Source organism: Scyliorhinus canicula, chromosome 2, assembly GCF_902713615.1.
Source record: "Scyliorhinus canicula chromosome 2, sScyCan1.1, whole genome shotgun sequence".
Taxonomy (NCBI): domain Eukaryota; kingdom Metazoa; phylum Chordata; class Chondrichthyes; order Carcharhiniformes; family Scyliorhinidae; genus Scyliorhinus; species Scyliorhinus canicula.
Window position 1 is genome coordinate 93,708,529 of NC_052147.1, and position 17,368 is coordinate 93,725,896.

The following is a 17,368-nucleotide window of genomic DNA, read 5'->3' on the forward strand; positions in this document are numbered from 1 at the left end:
ATGGACTGATGAGCAGGACATGAAGGTGTAGTCAATGAAGTTGTCTTTGGGCCTGGATAGTCTGGTGTAAGTAATGGATTGCTGACAGTGAGGGCAGTGCGGTATGTCGAGTGGCGTGCATACATTGGGATGTGTGCAGTTAGGAAAAAGGGGTGCGGACAATTGGCTGTGGACAATGCCAACTGGCTGATGGGACGTAGGTAGTGGTCTCTAAGTAGCAACGCGTGGACATCATGGTCAAGAGATTGCAAGGTGTTCTTCACAGCGCTGTCTTTTTCACCGGGTCAACTGAAGGTCTAAATTTTCCTGATCGCGTCTTGAATCCATTGTGGTTGTCCTTTGCGTTTCCCCACTTTAAAGAGAGCTTTTATGGCTTATATACAAGAAAACATGTAACTGGTCTACAGGGACAACTTCAAAACCACAAATAAGTATCTTAAATGACCAAAACCAGTTTCTCAAAATGCGAGTCAATCTGCAATCTCACCAAGGTGGTGATTGTAACTAATGCAACAAACACAGATCCTGAAATGTTTGCGACATGGCTAATTTCATGTCAAAAATGAACCTCGTGTACATAATGGAAGCAAGTTATATATGTCTATGAATAAAACTGTAGTAATCAATGGAACAAAGAGTTCATACATTCTTTGATAGTGAGCGGAAATGACAACATGCCTTTTGTACACTGTGTGCCGGATGGAGTGGATTTGAAACATAGAAATGGCCTTCCATTTCAATATCATTTTCTTCTAGAGCTTATAGTGAAAGTTTGGACTCCTCGTTTTGGCAAACTCCTTTTGTGCTTTTTGATCCTGCCGTTAGAACACGGGTATATAAATAGAGATGACTGTTAAACATAACCGTAATCAGAACTGTTTAAATATCATCTGCCCCTACCTTCTAAAATGATGGTACCCTTCAAAATAATTGACAAAAACATGACACACTGACGATGAATACAAAAGATATTGCTCATTTCGTAGCATAGGTCATCAGTACGCTGTCGAGGTAATCATATGCTAAGTAGACCAATAAAATTAAGGATTCTGTCCACTTTATTAAAAGAATGATCCTTTAAAACAGAGATGAGGAGGAATTTCTTCAGACAGAGGGTGGTGAATCTGTGGAACTCTTTGCCGCTGAAGGCTGTGAAGTGCCTTTAAGACAGATAGATGGGTTCTTGACTAATAAGGGGATCAAGGGTTATAGGGAGAAGGCAGGAGAATGGGGATGAGAAAAATATCAGCCATGATTGAATGGCGGAGCAGACTTGATGGACCAACTGGCTTAATTCTGCTCCTCTGTCTTATGATCTTATGGCCTGTGCATGAGTTCAGCTTAGGATTCATGGGCCCCAGCTGGTCCATAACTATTGATTTAACTTCAATGATCCATGCTGGAATGTTATCCATTGTTTGTTATGTTGTTGTTATGGATGGCTAAAAAATAATAATCTTTTATCTCACAAGTCGGCTTACATTAAGACTGCAATGAAGTTACTGTGGAAATCCCTAGTCGCCACATTCCGGTGCCTGTTCGGGTACACAGAGGGAGAATTCAGAATGTTCAAATTACCTAACAGCATGTCTTTCGGGACTTGTGGGAGGAAACCTGAGCACCCGAGGAAATCCAGGCCGACTTGGGGAGAACGTGCAGACTCCGCACAGACAGTGACCCAAGCCGTGAATCAACCTGGGACCCTGGCGTTGTGAAGCAACAGTGCTAACCACTGTGCTACCGTGCTGCTTATTGAAATGCGCACATTATTGACAACGGCCATGCCAATGGTCGCAGACTCATGACATGATTGGAGATCAGAGGATTTTAAAACTCTGTTGGGTATGGTCCCAGATCGCCAAACGCTGCTTTCCTCTTTCAGGGGGACATTTAACCGGAGAATCAGCACACCTCAGGCAAGTTTGAGAAGACAGGCCTTTCATGAATAACCTCAGCCGGTATGGGAATGGAACCTGCTCTGCTGGCCTTTGGGCTGTATAGCGAACCAGCTGTCTAACCAAGTGAGCTAAAGCAGCCAAAACTCCATTCGGTAGCCTGGCTTGGAGTCGGCACCAGTAATAATGAGACATTTGGCTGGGACTATCAACTTTCATGGTAGTTTTACTGGTGTCAGTCGGCAAATTTCCTGGTTTTATGAAATTGACTGAGGAAGGAAGACCGGTGAGTTGTTATTCTGATTGCCACTTTGCGAGCGCAGAAGGCGCTCTTTATTCCCAAGCAGGGAAATTAGTTTCCCGGAAATTCCTGCCGCCTGACCGAAAGGGACAAATCGGAGTGGGACGTAAATGTACAATAAAATGTTGAATAGTTCTTCCCATAGACAACAGGAAGTACGTTCAACCCCAGTGATAGGCGCGGTAATCAATGGATCATTGTTTTCAGTTAGTATCCCCGAGACTTTCAAGTTTGGTAATTTTGTACACATTGATATCTTTGTTTTCTAAACGAGCAACAATCTGGGAATGAAAGTACTGAGTTATAACGTCGTCGTGAAAGGCACCATGCACGCTTCGCAGTTCTGAACACATGATAATGGTGGTCCCCAGCTGGCCGAAATAGCGCAATGTTTTCACTAGAGCCGGGTAGGCGGCCGAGCTATATACAATATCTGTCCCCAGGACGAAGTCATAGATCGGACTGAACTTAGCGAGATCTTCACCCCAAACCAGGGGGCGGAACCTTATACGGTGATTGCAGACAGAAGGCATGTTGATTCCGACGTTGTTTTCTAATTGCGTTCGGATTTTCGGTTTGTCGGTCAAAGTAACATCACCACCTAAGGAGAGGGGAAAAACATTCCATATTCAGTTCGATTTCACCTGAGGAAGGAGCAGGGTGGTGGTTGGGGGGGGGGGGGGGGTAAGAGGCGAGGGGGAGGGGGGGGAGAGAGAAAGAGCGTGATGGTGGTTATGTTCCCATAGCCGTGGGTTTGGAGTCGCATGAGGGCAGATCAGGTAACCATAGCAAGAGCAGCAATTAACAATTTCAAGGGCATTAGTGAAGAACTTTACGGCAATCGATTGTGATTTGTATCGTCATCATTACTGAGGTAGGCTTTCAATTCTGGATTTATTAACGGAATTTGAACTCCACCAGCTGCCGTGGTGGAACCTGAAACTGTTTCCCCAGAACACCTGCCTGGGTCTCTGCATTACTGACCCAGTGGCATTACCACCAGGCTACCATCAGCTACGGTGAAGGACAATGCCCTGACCAACTCCTGCAGTGATTTCCTGGGGCTGAGTTCCACGAGTAACTGTTCTGTTCTTCTCAGCCTGGCATCCCCGACCTTTTCCATTCAGGTTTGGTTAGAGGAAAAGCAACAAGAGCAACGCCAACAATTTTTTGTGCATATATATATGCTTCACAGGATCATCATTGTACATTACTTGACACAAAGATGCAGCAACATTCTGCGGGCTACCATTAACCAGAAAAATAACTGGACTAGCCATATATGTACAGTGGGTATAAGAACAGGCAAGAGTCTAGAAATCCTTTGGAGAGTGACTCAGCTTCAGATTCCTGACTCAGCAAAGCCTGCCCATGATCTAAAATGCACAAGTCGGGAGTGTGGTGAAGTAGTCTCCACTTACCTGGATGAGTGCGGCTCCACGAACACTCAAGTACCTTGGTACCATCCAGGACAAAGCAACCCTGCCTGATTGCGACCCCTTCGACAAACATACAATCCCTCCATCACTGACACAAAGGAGCAACAATGTGTACCATCTCCAAGATGCACTCAACTCACCAAGTCTCCTTAAGCAGCCCCGTTCAAACCCACAACCACTACCCTCAAGAAAGACAAGGGGGCAGACGCAAGGAAGGCCACCACATGGAGGTTCCCCTCCAAGCCACTCACCACCCTGACTTGGCAAATATATCGCCGTTCCATCACTGTCGGTGGGGCAAAATCTTGAAAATATGTGTGCTGCAGCGGTCCATGAAAGCCACTCCCCACCAACTTTCCAAGGGCAATTAGGGATGGATAACGAATGCTGGATTAGCCAGAGATGTCCACATCTCATTGATCAATAAAAGAAAGCATGAGAAGGTCGTTGGGGTTTCAAATAGCATCTTAAATTAAGAGTGGGAAAAGAGACACGGATGTGTAAATGTTCTACCTTGGCGCGTGGCCGCTGATAACAGTGGTTATTTCAAGCAGATTCAACAGGTCAGATTTGGAGGAGTGAAGGATTGCAGCTAACTCTAGAGCCACTGAGAGGCGAGGCTGCTGAAGGATTTGAAAACAAGGGAGATCATTTTGAATTCAGAGGCTGCTTATCCGAGAACCAATACAACCCAGTGAGCATGCGCTGATTTACAAGTGGGCATTGGAAATATTTCTACTCCGTTTTTATTCTCTTCGAAATTGAGGACCAAAAGTCTGCAGCAAGATGACTGAATCCTACAAATACACTTCTACCAGCGGCAAGGGAAATCAACAACATCTTCCAGCTGTGTCGTTCTGCAAACATCCATTTCACGGTATAGACACGACTTCTAATGGTTTTTCATTTCTCTTTCTAATGTCAGCATGGGGATGTAGTGCATTCCACTTCTCAAATGTTGACTTACCGAGTAGAGCTGCTAAAATCCCCACCATTCCAGTGCCTGATCCCAATTCAATCACCTTCTTTCCAGTAAAGTTGATGTTCTCTTTCTCAAAATAGTTGCACAGAAAGATCGCCTGGAAAGATGGAAAATATGCGGTATGATTAACTCTTTCAGAAAGTTACCTAAGTCATTTGAGTACCGATTGCAGCTGTTCGTGAAGTGTAGGCCGCGAGAATAAATAACTGCTACAGGGATAATGGAAACCTTCATCATCTGTTATCAGTCGGATCATGTCACCGTCAGCGAATGGGTTCAGATCAGCACTGGGGCGGGTCCGATCTTCGGAGGGACTTTCTGCTCTCTCCCCACGTTGCATGGAGTCCCAGATATGATCTAACTTGCTGGCCCAGCTCTTCGACTCAGAGCCTCACGTGCCTCATGCCATATCGGAGAGCAAATCAAAGTTGCATCAATGACTCAAAGTGAAGATGTCGCACTGGTTGCTGTCTAAAGCGCAGGGGAAGATCCCCGTCTGGTTCATTTAATTGCACTGTTCTAATGCGGCTGGTCCAAAGCACGTGTAATGACCATTCAGAGCTAGAAAAAGGTCTAGCTTTTGACCATTCAGAGCTAGAAAAAGGTACAGAAACATGTCACTGTACACCTAAGGAGGAGGAAAGAGCGGCACGGTGGCACAGTGGTTAACACTGCTGCCAGGGGCTTGGATTCAATTCCGACTTTGGGTGACTGTGCCGTGTTTGCACGTTCTCCCGGTGTTTCCTCCGAGTGCTTCTGTTTCCTCCCACAGTGCAAAGATGTACCATTAGGTGGATTGGCCATGCTAAATTGCCCTTTAGTATCCATAAATGTGCAGGGCAGGTTCGGCAAGGTTACGGGGAGTGGGCCGAGGTAGGGTGCTCTTTCAGAGGGTTGGTGCAGACTCGACGGGCTGAATGGTGTCCTTCTGCACTGTAACGATTCTATGGTTTCTATGGGAATTGAAAGTTGATATAAAAAACCCCAAGAGCATCAGGAGGGGAAGTGTATTTAATCAACTACCTGAGCCTTTATGACAAACGTGATCTCGGACTAGCATTCTATTTCAAATGGACGTGTAATTTAACTTGTTATACATCTATATCTACGTACATACAAACACATATACGTAGAAACATACGAATTAGTAGTAAGGGTAGTCCACTCGGCCCCTCGAGCCAGCTCCATTTGATAAGGTCATGTCTGACCTGATTGTGCCCTCACTTCTACTTTGCTGGTCAAGCCTTTGTATATTTTCTTCCCTTGTTAATCAAGAATCTAAGCTTTAAACATGTCCGATGAGCCTGCCTCCGTTGCATTTTTTCAGGGGAGTATTTTAAATGCAAAAGGCCGGTTTGCTTACATCTAAATGATCCATTTCACTTACAGAGTCCCAGATATGTGAAGAATAGCCAAGGTCAGCATTGACGAATCGTGCGATCCTTAAATGATAGCCGCAGAACTCGTATGCGTTCTCCAAAATGAACGCATCTGGTTTAGGACTCTCTTCATTTTGGTCATCGCCAGTGGATTCCTCTTCCCGTCTGATTGTCGTCATCCTTTCTTAACCTTCCTCTGAAATTAACTGGTTGGATCGCCTGTGAGTTACGGTGTCTTCCGCTCCAGGGTTGAAACAGAGGGGAGATTCCTGGAAACGGTCAAACTTGTATTTATGTGAACTTCTGTGAGATCTCGGGGCGGCCCAACTTCCTTGCAGCCAATTAAATGGAGCCACTCTCGTTCCGTAGACACACTCGAGTAATAATGTTACGAGCAGCAATGTTCTCTAAGCGGCAACAAGATAGATAACAGCATGTTTAAGCAATGTTAGTTGAGGGATGAATGTTGTCCAGAGCAACGGGGAAAGCACTTCTGCCCTTCTTCCAATAGTGACATGAACAATTCGGTCATAGTTGAATACCGAATAAGAAAAAAGATATATTGCAAATCTCAGCGCTGACTCTGCCCAGCAATTACGTGATTACCCGCATTATTTAATTAGATCTATGTTTTTCTAAGGCAAAATCTGGAATGCCATCACGAATCCAAGCTATCATTGCAACTTGATCTACTTATTGCAGTATCTATCGCACTATTTCCAACGTTTTGCAATGAACTTGCATCCTTTCAGTGCCCGTTGTTTCCATAGGGCTGAAAGAAATTCAAATCAAATCAGATATAGGAAGATTATCCATCAGTAGATCAGTTTGTGATATGCATTGAAACACCTGGGTATATCATTGGCTGTTGTACTGCAGATACAATCCCATCCACCTGCCCTTTTCCAGTGTATCGGAATGTTACCTCTCTCAGATCTCACAAACCACCTCATATCGAGTTGGTTGGCACACGGTGTTTGCAGAATAGAATCCATCATAAGCACACTGCTAAAGTTTGAAAATTGCTGCAAGTCTGTATATAATAATGGATGTGCAGTGTCTAACATAAATGTAATTGAACTTCTTATTTCAACATTTTGAACTGAACACTAGAGCTTTAAAGCTGTGAAAGATTTCGTGAGACTCGAACCCAGAAACTTCTGACTCCAGACTACCAAGAGATCTACCCATTGAGCCCCACTGTGGTGGTGAGCCCTATTGTGAACTGCTTATCGCCACCACACAATGGATAGTCACAAACCAATCATTATTGAAGAGTAGAGTGATAGTTGGGGCAAGTTCAATATATCTCTTACACATCAAATCACTAAGGTAAGCATAATAAACCTTTAAATCCTACATCTAGAAGCTACACTGCAGCAACCCGTCAAAGTTTCTTTGACAGTACCTTCTAAACCTGTGATCTCTGCCACCTATTGGATTGATGTGGAGATGCCGGTCTTGGACTGGGGTGAGCACAGTAAGAAGTCTTACAACACCAGGTTAAAGTCCAACAGGTTTGTTTCAAATCACTAGCTTTCGGAGCATTGCTCCTTCCTCAGGTGAATGAAGAGGTATGTTCCAGAAACATATATATATAGATAAAGTCAAAGATGCCAGACAATGCTTTGAATGTGAGCATTTGCAGGTAATTAAGTCTTTAGAGGTCCAGAGATACGGGGTAACCCCAGGTTAAAGAGATGTGAACTGTCTCAAGCCAGGACAGTTGGTAGGATTTTGCAAGCACAGCCCAGATGGTGGGGGATGAATGTAATGCGACATGAATCCAAAGTCCCGGTTGAGGCCGTACTCGTGGGTGCGGAGCTTGGCTATAAGTTTTTGCTCGGTGATATTGCGTTGTTGCGCGTCCTGAAGGCCGCCTTGGAGAACGCTTACCTGGAGATCGGAGGCTGAATGACCTTGACTGCTGAAGTGTTCCCCAACAGGAAGGGAACATTCCTGCCTGGTGATTGTCGCGCAACGTCCATTCATCCGTTGTCACAGCATCTGGGTAGTACCTATTGGATTGGATTGGATTTGTTTATTGTTACGTGTTCCGAGGTACAGTGAAAAATATATTTCTGTGAGTAGCTCAACAGATCATTAAGTCCATGAAAAGAAAAGGAAATAAAAGAAAATACATAATAGGGTAACAAAAGGTATACAATGTAAGTACATAACACCGGCATTGGGTGAGACATACAGGGGTGTAGAGTTAATCAGGTCAGTCCATAAGAGGGTCCTTTAGGAGTCTGGTAACAGCGGGGAAGAAGCTGTTTTTGAGTCTCTGCGTGTTCTCAGACTTCTGTATCTCCTGCCCAATGGAAGAAGTTGGAAGAGTCACTGAGCCTTGTGGGAGAGGTCTTTGATTATGCTGCCCGCTTTCCCCACACAGCGGGAGTTGTAGATGGTGTCAATGGATGGGAGGGAGGTTTGTGTAATGGACTGAGGTCTGTTCACAACTCCCTGAAGTTTCTTGCGGTCCTGGGCCAAGCAGTTGCCATACCAGGCTGTGATGCAGCCAGATAGGATGCTTTCTATGGTGCATCTGTAAAAGTTGGTAAGGGTCAATGGGGACATGCCGAATTTCTTAGTTTCTTGAGGAAGTATACCCACTGTTGTGCTTTCTTGGTGGTAGCGTTGACGTGGGTTTTGGTGGTGTACCTCTAGGAATTTGAAACTGCTGACCATCTCCACCTCGGCTCCATGAATCTGCTGTGAGAACACCGCGTTCCCCTCCACGCCACACACCTTTCTTAAATCAGTTCACGGGCTACAGGTCCGTTAACATTGAACAAACACTGTCTGCTGGTGGCAGTTAAATGTAAATCAGCGCTGAGCGATTGCCTGAATAGATGCAAATGATTGTGCACAGGATGTTAAGCCAGCCGTTGCAATGTGGGTGTGGCTCGGAAAAGTCGAGAGAGCAGCAGAATGGCGGTAAAACAGGGTGCATTTCAAACAGAGGTTCAGGCGTTGGGAATTTTGTATACGTGGGAATTCCATGCAAAGTTGGAAGCAGGTATTTGTTTTTGCCTCCAGGACATGCAAGTTATTACTCTTACAGGTAAACCGAATGTAACTTCCCTATAACTTCAATTAGATCACATGTTTGTTAAAAAAAGACCTCAAAGCTATCAGCTTAGGTATAAACAGAGGGTTGAGACAACCAACGATAGGCATTGAATTGAACATAGGTGGGAGTTATTTGCAGAAATAAAAAGCAGCAACAAAAATCAAGAAATGTTGAGAGCAGTGAAGGACATCTAACAGTTTCCGATTGGTTAAAAATGGATTAGCCTTATTGGTAGACAAATTACTGGCACGGTCGGCACAGCTCAACCTGGGACGGTCGACATGGATTTGTTAAGAGAAGGTCGTGTTGACCAACTTGATTTAAGTTGTTGGTGAGTGTTAATGAGGATAAAGCTTTTCATGACGTACGCATGGAGTTCAGAAAGCACGACAGGTTGAGGAGAATCAATGAGAACGTCGCTTGTTGAATCCTAAACTGTCCCATTACGTCAAATTATTTATCTTTGATTTATAATATAATTACCCCCCCCCCCCCCCCCCCCCCCCCACCCGCCGCCAGGTTAGATCCATTGGAAGGTCAAACAATTCACTCATCGTCATAATAATAGCAAATTATTGCGTATATTGGAATCTCGAACCAAAACAGGAATACTGGACAATCTCAGCAGGACTGACAGCATATGTGGAGAGAGAAGGGAGCTAACGTTTCGAGTCTGGTGGCGCTATCCCGACTCCATTCTCTCCCCACATATCCTATCAATCCACTCACTGCTTGGCCTGTGGTACTCAAGCCGAACCAGATTCTTCCAGTTATGCCATTTTCACTGTAAATCTATGAACATGTTAAACGTATTTATTTTTACTATTATGTACATCGTGGAAGATCTTGTAAACTCAGATGCGATTTAATTTGTGACAGGAGATTCCACCTTTGTGCCCTTTTAAAATGTTAGCAGGTTAGTTAGTTTGGTTAGTCAGCGAATAACTTATTTTCCCAAAATGAAGTTGGAAACAAAACACAAATATAAGAAATGGGACTTTTCGGATGAAAGTTTAATCAGATATTTATTAATTATTATGGTTTATAGATAAATAACAACCTGGTGGCATTAACCTGTCCTACTGTTTATAATGCGTATTGGACTCGCTAAACAATTAAGACTTGTCGTGATCTGAAATTCCAAGATGGTTATTTATTTTCTCGATTAACACTAATCCCAGGCTCTGAATCAACAAGTCGTGGTCAGCAAGATACATAATAGGCCAGGTGGAGCTGAGGTTGGGAGGGGGAGGTGTCGGGTTTGGGGAGGAGAGAAACTTGTCTACCCTTGGCAACAGAGAGGGGTCAGAGAGGCACGTTTTCACGCAGTGCCAATTGTAACGATTATAACAGTTCTTCAAAGGGTATTGTGTACTGAATTTAGATTTATTCTAGTAGAGAAAAGTACAAGACTCTGTGTCCTTAAATAAATAATTACATTTGATTGCAGTACAGTATTTCCACAACCTCCTTCCCTGTACAATTTGTTAAATCCCTCTCTTTTTACTATTCCATTGATGAATCATATATTGGTCATGTGCCTCTTAATTTGTCGAAAATCTTGTTTCAGGGCTCTGCAAGACTCCATTGACAACAACATTTCAATTTCCAGTAAGTGTTGTGGCTGATTCTGACCGCTGTTACTGTGAGTTTGATACATTCACAGACTACTTCAGTTATTTGGAGGCAACACGACATGGCAGGACCCAATCACTGTCTGTTGCCAGACAGAATACTGCCCCTGGCCAATCCATTGCCGACCAGCCAAATAATCTAACCGAATCCCTCCAATCTCTCGAGTGCCATAAAGTTTGAATTATTCTATTCAAAATCCAAACATTAACACTGTACCATTTTGCAACTCACTTCCCCTGCTCGACTTAAAGATATGTCTCCAGTAAAGATCCATGGACCAAAAACAATAATGATAAAAATTTTAAAAAGCAAATAAGGGAATCAACAGGAAGAGCCCCTTACAAACAGGACAACTTAAATCTTAATATGATCAGGCAGAATCAACATGGTTTTGTGGTAGGGAGATCATTTTCCATTAATTTATTAGAGATCTTTGAGGGAGTAACAAATAAGGTGAATAAAAATACAGGGAAAATTCTCCGTTTCTCAAACTAAGTGTTGACGCCCATGCAGAATCCGTGGAGTTCCATGACAGCAAAACTGGCACCACACCTGCACCGATTACACTACTGTTAACGGGTCAGCACCAGTGCCATGTGGCTTACAATCAATTCTAATGAGAATTGGTGCCGGATTCGCTGGTTTCATGATTGACACTCAGGAGGCTGACAAGCTGCAGCCGGATATACACACTTCACTCCCCACACACACCATCCCAACCAACTTTGGCAGCAAGAAGAGCAGCCCCAAGATTCACAGGTGCAGAGCTGGAGACCCTCCGGGATGCCAGGAGAAGAGGACGACCCAGTACCCTGGCCAAGGAAGGAGGCTGCCAGCTGCTGCCATTTGCCTTGCCTGGGCACAGGTGGCAGAGGTGGTCAGCACCATGGGCAACATCGTCTGGGTGGCCGGCAGTGCCGCAAAAAACTGCACAACCTCCTCAGGGTGGCCAGGGTGGGTAGACAACACTGTTCGCCTGGCACCAACCCCCTTCCCACACACCCATGACCCTAACCCCACCCCCACCCTGAGAGCAGGTAAACCCCCATCCTGCACCACGTGCCAACACTCATACCAGCCGCCATGGCTGGGTTAACTGGCCACTGAGGCCACCAGCTACCCACTCCCTGGGCTATATGCATTGGACTGTCCAACACTGTCATTTCCTGTTTGCCCCCCTCCTCCCGGCAGGAGAAGGCCATGCACAACATGTTGGGAGTGGGAGAAGACAGGAGGGGGCCGCTGGACCGACCTGCATCCCCTCATTGTGGCAGAGTAGAAGGCCCTGGACATGGTTGCCAGTCCGGAGGAAAGGGAGGTCGCAGAGGTGGAGTTTGGCTGTGGGTGAGGAAGTGAGACTCCACTTAGTTGCGGTGGCCTGTGACATGTGTGTCAACCTTCACCAAAATGACCCGCACCCCCACACCAACTTCACCCCCACACCACTCCAACACCACCATAACCCTACACAACCCCCACTCTCACTACCCCCGAACCCACCCACACGCTCATCTCCACCACCCCCCAGCCTACGGTCTAATTATATGTCTTGACTTGTGTCTTGCAGGAGTGCTGAAGGTGGGGTGGGTCCATCTGGTGTCCCCCTTCCCCAGCCAATGCCACAGACGGAGCCCCCCCCCCACCCCCCCACTCACCCATCGTGAGCTAAGCAACGATGAGAGCAGCTCAGCTGGCAGCCAACCACCCGAGACTCGGGAGACCCTGGAGCTTGTGTCGGAGGATGACACTGACTTCCCATCACAGCTGTCTCCAACACCCTCCACTATCCCAGAGACACTCACCTCAGTTGGGCACTTTAGTGAAGAGGCTCCTGGGACACTATCTGGTGTGCACACACAGCTGATCTGGTACAGCAAGTGGAGCTAGGAACACCTGAGGGGGCGGTCAATGGGAGGGCTAGCCGACCCCAGGAGCTAGCAGCCATCCAGACAGGTTTCGGGCTTCTGGAATGGACAGACCTATCAATCATGGTGATGGAGTCACAGAGCCAGGGACTACATGAGGGGTTGTCTGCAAGCATCCAACAACTGCAAGTGCAGTTGGAGGAGTCCAGCCACATGCAGCAGCAGGAGTTGGTGCCAAAAATGTGTGTGAACCATGCCAACACCATACGGGTGTCATCTGCAGTGGAGACATTGGGGGTGACAGTTTTAGCTATGGTCAGCGTGTGCAAGGCATGGGACACTTTGTGCAGGCGCTGGCCGAGGCCCAGGGATGGGCTTCCATCTCACAGGCAACCGTGTGCCAGAGGCACGTGGAAATCGCAGCAGCGCCCCTGAGCATGGCCCAGACACAAAAGGCCATGGCTGGGAATGTTGGCGGCATTGCCCAGGCGCTGGCTGATGTGGCACAGGCGCAGAGGGGGGTGGCCTAGTCCCAGAAGGAGATGGCACAGTCACTGGCTGGTGTGACACAAACCCAGAAAGTGGTGGCACAGTAAATGGGTGATGTGACACAGTTCCAGATGAAGGTGGTCTACTCCCTGTGCTCCATGGCCACGTACATGCAGACCCTGGTTGAGACCACAGCAGGCCTCCAGGACTAGCACCTCAGGGGATAGCACCACTCGCACCCCTGTCCCATGGAGTAGCCCAGGGGCCATCGGGCACCCCAAGGGTGGAAGAGGTGATGGGGCCATGCCAATGACTCCCACGGTGCCAGAACACCGCAGAACCTCGGACTTCCCCTCCCCACTCCTGTCCCTGGTGTATCTGGGGGGCAGTGGGTGGAACAGGTTGGCACCAAACCACCTGTGACACCCAAGCAGCAGACTTGCCCATCTAGGCCCGGTCGCCCCAGTAGACACTCGACAATGGGACCCAGTTTGCAGGGTGGGAATCACAGCAAGCTGCTTCCATTCCTGCTGTACTGTCTGGGGAACCACCTAGATTTAGCATCAGGGCCGTAAGGCCAGAAAGTTAGACACTAGTTCGGTTGGCACGGGTGCGAGGCACAGTTTAGTTACAGGGGCTAGTGCACACACCTGCAAATATCTGTTCATATTAAACTCCTCTTACTACTATTACAACCTGTCTCGGTGCTCTGTCAGATGGATATGAGAGGTAGGCTGGTCTGGGTTGGCCTAGTCAGGGTGGGGGAAATGGGCATATGTTGTGGGTGGCCCAGACTCCTCAACGCCCCCCCCCCCCCCCCAACCAGCCCCACAACTGTCACACCAGGGATTCGACGGGACCATGTGACGAAATGGCCAGCTCACCATCAGGGATCATCCAGGTGGACAGTGGAAAATGTACCGTAGGTAGGAGTCAGACGTTGTTAAAAGATGCAGAGCACCAGAGTTCATCGCAGAGTGGGGTGCCATCATCCTCCATCCCATGGACCAGACCCCATCTTATTGCCAACCCAGGACCCACACCTTGTAGTGCAGCAGGTATGTATCATGGAGGGAGTTGCAGGCGGGGGGTGGCCCAACCGGGGGAGGGGGGGGGGAAATGCAGTGAGGGGGTGGGTGCGGTATCTGTGCCGCTGTCTATTTCCCCCCCTCCTAGTTGGTGAACCTGGAGGCGATCAAATCATGTTGGCCCTGGTGTACACATAATGCAGCCTCCCGTGCCTGCCTGGGCCCCATGACCTGCCCATCCTCGCCCTCCCCGACATTCGTCGGAATATAGCTGGGGCTGCCTTCTCTGATTTTGAGACTAAGTGATGATGCTGTTGTGAAAACTGTGGTCTTTTATGCCAGGAAACCTGGTGTCAAAAGGCCACCGATTCCCTGTTTTGCAGGGAGCTGTCGTAGAGCTTACAGCACTAGCTGCCAATATGGCCCCCAGCACTTCCAGTTCAGAGGGTACGCATGTGCACGGCGGCAGCCTGCAGCGGCCGCGCCGTGCTCCAAGGCACTCTCAGCCCACGGACATGGACCGCCAAAGTAGTGCCCGCATCAGCCACTGGCACACTCCGGACCGCCCGCCCACATAGCCCCCAGCCATAAATGAAGCCCCCCTGCCACCAATCGGTGCTCCCCCGACTGTGGCAGCCCCGGACTGAGTCTGAAGCCACCAATCGAGCATCCCGGACGGTGTGAGCACATGTAAGCCACACCGTCAGGAATTCGGCCGGTTGGCAACGGAGCATTGTGGGGCGGGCCTAAAGCAATGGCTTGAGGCGGTGGATACTTGGCATGGCGTGCTCCCAGAGTACGCCGCTTTTCAGTGGGCTGAAAATTGAAAAACCGGCTCCACTCCCAATTTTGGTGTCAAAATGGATTCTCTGCCCTGCTACCGAACGTGATTTTGGTATCGGGGAGCGGAGAATCCAGTGCCTGGTGTTCCTTCTCATCCAGTGTTTCGCCCTCTGCTGTGCGATGTTGCAGTGGATACAGTAGGCCACTACAATGCAGGTGACGCTCTCAGCATAATACTGGAGCTCCCCTCCAGTCCGGTCCAGACACCTGAACCGCATCTTCAGAAGGCCGAACCACCGCTCGATCAATCTCTTGGTTGCTGCATGGGCTTCATTGTAGCGGATCTCTGCATCGCTCTGAGACCTCTTAATCCGTGCCATCAGTCACTTTCGCAGCGGATAACCCCTGTCACCCAGGAGCCAAACCCAGCCAGAAGGAGGGGGGGAGGGTGTCACCTTGAACGTTTCAGAAATCATTGAGTGTGCCAGGATGAAGGCATCGTGCACACTGTCCAGGTATCAGGCGCAGAGGTGAATGATGCCCATCTGATTGTCACACATTAGCTGCACGTTCATCGAATGGTACCCTTTTCGGTTGTTGTAGAGCGATCTGTCATCAGCAAGTGCTCATAGGGCGGCATGCATCCCGTTGATCAAACCCTGGACCCAGGCGTCCTGTCAATGGCGGCGGACCCTGCTGCCTGGGAATCCTGTTGGGCTCAATCCACATTGAAATGGATGTATTGAGCTGCCCAGGCATATAGGGCCTCCATGATGGCATGGATGCACCTGTGCACCGAGGTCTGTGAGATCCCTGATTGGTCCCCATTCAGCCCCTTTTAGGACCCTGTCACATACAGGTTCAAGGCGACCATCACCTTGTCAGCCACCAGGACCGGATGTCTTCCCCCATAGGCCCGCCGTGCCAGGTGTGCCATCATCTGGCAGATATGTTACATTTTTGCTCTGCTCAGCCAGAGTCCTCAACAGTATGCCCAGTCCGACAGGTCCTCGAATGACAGGCAGTGTTGGTACACACAAGGCCTCATGCGGTTTTCATTTGCACTTTCTCCTCTTCGGCCTGATGGGTGGGTGGGCCTCCATTCTGGGAGGCTGCCACCTGCCCCTCTATGGTACACTGCACTGTTGCTGAGTGCTCCACTGCTGCAGCTTCCTCCTCCTCCTTGAGCAGCGCCAGCTTGTACAGTCGCACGGCATCCACCAGGGCTGTGGCGACTAGGAGCAAGGCCACCATTGCTGGTTGAATTCCAATATTCATTGTCCGCCTGGGTTGAAAGTCCGACATATTAGCATTGTGCATACCCCCCTGCCCAAACAGGTCCACCGGGCAACAGAATAGTCCCAGTTGGCACTGCAGACTCTGCCCCACATGCCCCCTATCCTCACCCCCGGCCCTGCCGATACCTGGCACTACTTATACCACCAAGGCACAGTGGCAGCCATGTAGACCATCTTCAGGATGCACTGCAGGATTCTCACCAAGGCTCCTTAGACAGCACATTCCAAACCCATGACTTCTACCACAACTGGAGTACTGTGTGCGCTTCTGATCACAACATTACAGGAACAATGTGATTGCACTGGATGAGGTGCAGTGGCGATTCACCAGGGTCTTGCCTGGGATGGAACATTTAAGGTATGAAGAGAGGTTGGATAGGTGTGGGTTGTTTTCGCTGGAGCAGAAAAGACTGAGGGGTGACCTGGGCGAGATGTACAAGATTATGAGGAGCATGGACCGAGTGGATGCGGAGCAGCTGTTCCTTTTCGTTGAAGGGTCAGTTATGAGGGGACACAAGGCGAGGTGAGGGGCAAGAGGTTTAGGGGGGAATTTGAGGAAAAACGTTTTTTCCCCAGGGGGTGGTGACAGTCTGGAATGCACTGCCTGGGAGGGTGGTAGAAGTGGGTTAGCTCATATCCTTTAAAATTTACTTATCATAACCCAAGTGCTGGCAAATGGGATTAGGTAGGCAGGTCAGGTGTTTTTCATGCGTTGGTGCAGACTCGAGGGACCGAAGGGCAGCTTCCGTGATTCGGTGCAGAGGGTTCAGGATATGAAGCTCGAGAAGGAGGATTTAGAATTGGGCAGATGAGGAAGGATCGGCTGATTTGTTAATGCAAAATATTTAATTAGTGACAGAAAAAAACTGAACTCAAGAGAATATTAAAAGCAGGCCCACAACTTGTAGCAATTGTAGGACACTGCCTCAAAATGGCAATGAAGGCGATAGAAACATTCGGAATAAAAGTAAAATGAAGGAAATAGCTCACATTCCTATGGTAACATTAACTACCTCATGATGGCTCAGGCTTTTTACAACATGACATACATTTAAAACTTTAAAAGTCACAGTTATAATGTAAGGAATGCATCTGCCAAATTGCAGATGGCAATATCCCAGAAACAGCAAAAATAATATAATCTTTATTGTCACAAGTAGGCTTCCATTAACACTGCAATGAAGTTGCTGTAATGTGA

General features: G+C 47.9%; 1 protein-coding gene across 1 annotated transcript; it reads right to left on the reverse strand.

Annotated features, from left to right (window-relative positions):
- Positions 1-1,673: 1,673 nt before the first annotated feature.
- Positions 1,674-6,391, reverse strand: LOC119962394 (EEF1A lysine methyltransferase 3-like). The gene is made up of 3 exons (XM_038790359.1): positions 6,005-6,391; positions 4,603-4,714; positions 1,674-2,797 (listed from the first exon to the last, which is right to left on the reverse strand). Exons 1-3 carry the CDS (start codon positions 6,173-6,175, stop codon positions 2,400-2,402), a joined length of 681 nt encoding a protein of 226 aa, XP_038646287.1. The 5' UTR covers positions 6,176-6,391; the 3' UTR covers positions 1,674-2,399.
- Between the last annotated feature and the right edge of the window lie 10,977 nt (positions 6,392-17,368).

What these genes read in the sequence shown, in the direction of transcription:
- LOC119962394 (XM_038790359.1), bottom strand. Translation starts at nt 6,175, where the DNA reads ATGACGACAATCAGACGGGAAGAGGAATCCACTGGCGATGACCAAAAT. An exon ending in CTTCACATATCTGGGACTCT is followed by an intron (nt 4,715 to 6,004) that starts GTAAGTGAAATG and finishes CCATCTTTCCAG; the next exon opens with GCGATCTTTCTGTGCAACTA. An exon ending in GATTTTAGCAGCTCTACTCG is followed by an intron (nt 2,798 to 4,602) that starts GTAAGTCAACAT and finishes CCCTCTCCTTAG; the next exon opens with GTGGTGATGTTACTTTGACC.